The following is a 2,880-nucleotide window of genomic DNA, read 5'->3' as shown; positions in this document are numbered from 1 at the left end:
AGCTATTATCTGAATATGATTAGTCCATTGAGTAGGCCGCGTCTAGAGCAACTAGCGTCTGCTGCTGTCTGTGGTGGAACGGTGCAACATGTTCAGAAGGTAGGATTTTAAGATATATTCGAGAAATTTATCCTTGTATTCGGTCAGCTTTGCAACATCGTCATTGCGACTAATTACTTTCAGCTTATGGATCAGTTTTTGAACTTCATATCATTGGAAGACGACTTATTTGTACTGCGACGATATAACGACAACAGTCCTTTTTCATTTTATGGTACTTATTCCCTTTTTACAATTTTTATGATTTTAGGTGTACTTTTCTATCTGGGCCGTGCGTTTTTCATTTGCTTTTCGTTGTTCCTTTGCATAACCGTTCAGGTTTCCACTGGTTTTCTTTTTTTTGTAAATATTAGCACACTTCCACTTGATGATTCTTTACTCTCATTTTTTTTGTCGGATTTTGTATATTAGATTTCTTTGGATATATTTCCAGTCCTTAACAAGTTTAAATCACAAAATTACTAATCCTCAAATTTCAAATCACTTCCTCAAAATCTTCATTTACGATACTTCCGATTCGTTTTGGACCTCATGGACGAAGTAACTGAATATGTCGATGGTTGCTTTTCTTTTAGCAATAAGCGATCCTGCAGTGACTCCGCAACAAATGGAAGTTCTCATTGATACTGTTGTTGATGGCTTATTTTCGGTATGTGCGACACTGGGTGTAGTGCCTATTATACGTTGTCTGAAGGATAATGCTGCTGAACAAGTTGCTGTGGTAAGTCAGTTTCTTGATTTGACTTACTGATCTAAACAAATTCGGTTAACTTTGTTTTAGTTGTTCTTATATAACAAATGTTCGTATTGTTTTACATTGCAATTTTTCATTTTATCTGTGAACAATAGTGAAGGCTTCCACCGTGGCACTACCGACTCTTCTACTACATCTTCTGCCATTCCGTTTTTAATATTCAATAGAACTTTGTGATACTTTAAGAAATCGGAAATTTTCATGCATAAAATGATGCTTAGCACTTCAGAACCTATTCTGAATGTCCGTTCTTCCTGGGTGCGGTTCAGTCCTAGTGGGATTATAAGTAGAAGTATTGTAGCAATATTGAACCATTGCGACAATTTCATTATCTTTCAACTATAAGAATATACTGTAACCAAGCGAAAAAGAATGCTACATAAATAAACACGAAACAATTTACATGCTATTGCACAAATACTAAAATGTTTTTCAGCGTTTAGACCAGAAGTTACGTGATAATTTCCGTGATGCTCGTAACAATTTATTTGTACAAGATAGTGTTCGCGCTGGGCGATTGATTATTCATCGGCCTGTTTTAATCATTGCCGATCGTGGCATGGACATTGCAACAATGCTTCGTCATACATGGACTTATCAAGCTCTTATACATGATTTGTTAGTAAGTAGTTCGGAAAATGAATGAACTATTCAGTAACTCTGCGAATCGTTCATTTACTCGACTACGGTAGATTGTAGCCAGTGTTCAAGTTGAAAAGTGAATTTGTAGTATATATACAATTTGAATCATGCTGTTCACCTGAGACCATGAAATATCAACAGTATTTTTACAGGATTTGGATCTGAATCGTGTCATCATTAAAGATAAAACTGGGAGAAGGAAGGAATATGACATGAATTCGCGTGACAAGCTGTGGATGGGGCATAAAGGAAGCGCTTTCCCATTGGTGGCCGAAGCAATACAGGAAGAAGTTGAGGCTTATAAAAATAGCGAAGATGAAATCAAACGTCTGAAGCATGCTATGGTATCAAGTTAATACGTACTCTGTTTTATGTTATTACACATTTTTTTTATTTAGATTCAAGTATTTAGCGATATAATTTATCTGAATTAAGGAGTAGAAAATTATCTGTCAATTTCAACTAGTGAAGAATTGTTTACTTAATATCCAGAGAAAATCACCGTTTATCGGTTTAGTAACATACAGGACAAAGTAGTTCAGTGATTTTTATAGTGAGATTCTTTTGTAAGAATCGATAGATTTATATTCCGCAAGTGTTTATTACGCTCAGGAAATACTCGCACCAAATAATCTAGTAATCAGGGCTTCTAATTAATGTTTATTCCAGGGTATGGATGATTTGGAATCTGACGAAACCGTTAGTTTGTTGAGCGATGCAACAGCTAAATTGACCTCTACAGTTGGCTCGCTTCCGGAACTACTAGAAAAGAAACGTTTAATCGATTTGCATACAACCGTTGCAACCACAATTCTTGATCAGATCAAACAGCGGTAGGAGTTTCATATCTAGAATTTCATATTTTCTCGTCATAGATTTATTAAATCAATTCGGTTTCATTTTATCAATATGAATTTGTAGGTGCATTTCGTTAATTTGCTTCAGGAAGCTTGACGTTCTTTTTGAGGCCGAAGAGAAGATAATGAATGGATTATTGAGCGATGCAAGTGTTATAGAACTGATGCGTCAGTGTAGTGTACACGAGGATACTTTGCGAGTTATGTTGATCAATTATCTTTGTTCCTCTAATACCACTCAGGTAAAGATTGATCTAATTATTTTTGCCTATCACAGAAACGAAGTTTGAAATGGCATCGATTTCATGCGGTTGTTTCAAAATTAATCAGTGATTTATGATTAATTTTCACTAATACCACGAAAGTACCATCCAGGAAGACAGACGGATTAAATGGTGATGATTAGATTTGTTTCGAAAACATCCACACTTTTCTCCGGCTTATAGTCAGGGATCACTGAAGATGCGTTTTGAGTGATTGAATAATTCTGGTAGTGATTTAATCAAATTCATTTGCAGAATGAACTAAGAGAACAGGCTGATTATTTGAAAGAAGTTGGCTTGGATG

At 35.5% G+C, this 2,880-nt stretch overlaps 1 protein-coding gene across 1 annotated transcript in view; it reads left to right on the top strand.

Moving 5' to 3' along the window:
* Nucleotides 1–2,880, top strand: part of LOAG_18394 (vesicle protein sorting-associated) — a 4,963-nt gene continuing 2,083 nt past the window's right edge. The window contains exons 1-7 of the mRNA XM_020451054.1: nucleotides 1–99; nucleotides 184–274; nucleotides 636–781; nucleotides 1,251–1,436; nucleotides 1,609–1,800; nucleotides 2,126–2,289; nucleotides 2,402–2,555. Coding sequence (XP_020305198.1) covers nucleotides 16–99; nucleotides 184–274; nucleotides 636–781; nucleotides 1,251–1,436; nucleotides 1,609–1,800; nucleotides 2,126–2,289; nucleotides 2,402–2,555 — 1,017 coding nt within the window. The 5' untranslated portion in view covers nucleotides 1–15. The remainder of the gene's footprint in view (nucleotides 100–183; nucleotides 275–635; nucleotides 782–1,250; nucleotides 1,437–1,608; nucleotides 1,801–2,125; nucleotides 2,290–2,401; nucleotides 2,556–2,880) is intronic.

Source organism: Loa loa (genome assembly GCF_000183805.2).
Source record: "Loa loa unplaced genomic scaffold supercont3.289, whole genome shotgun sequence".
In the NCBI taxonomy this organism is placed as follows: Eukaryota; Metazoa; Nematoda; class Chromadorea; order Rhabditida; family Onchocercidae; genus Loa; species Loa loa.
This window is presented reverse-complemented; position numbering and strand designations above follow the sequence as displayed.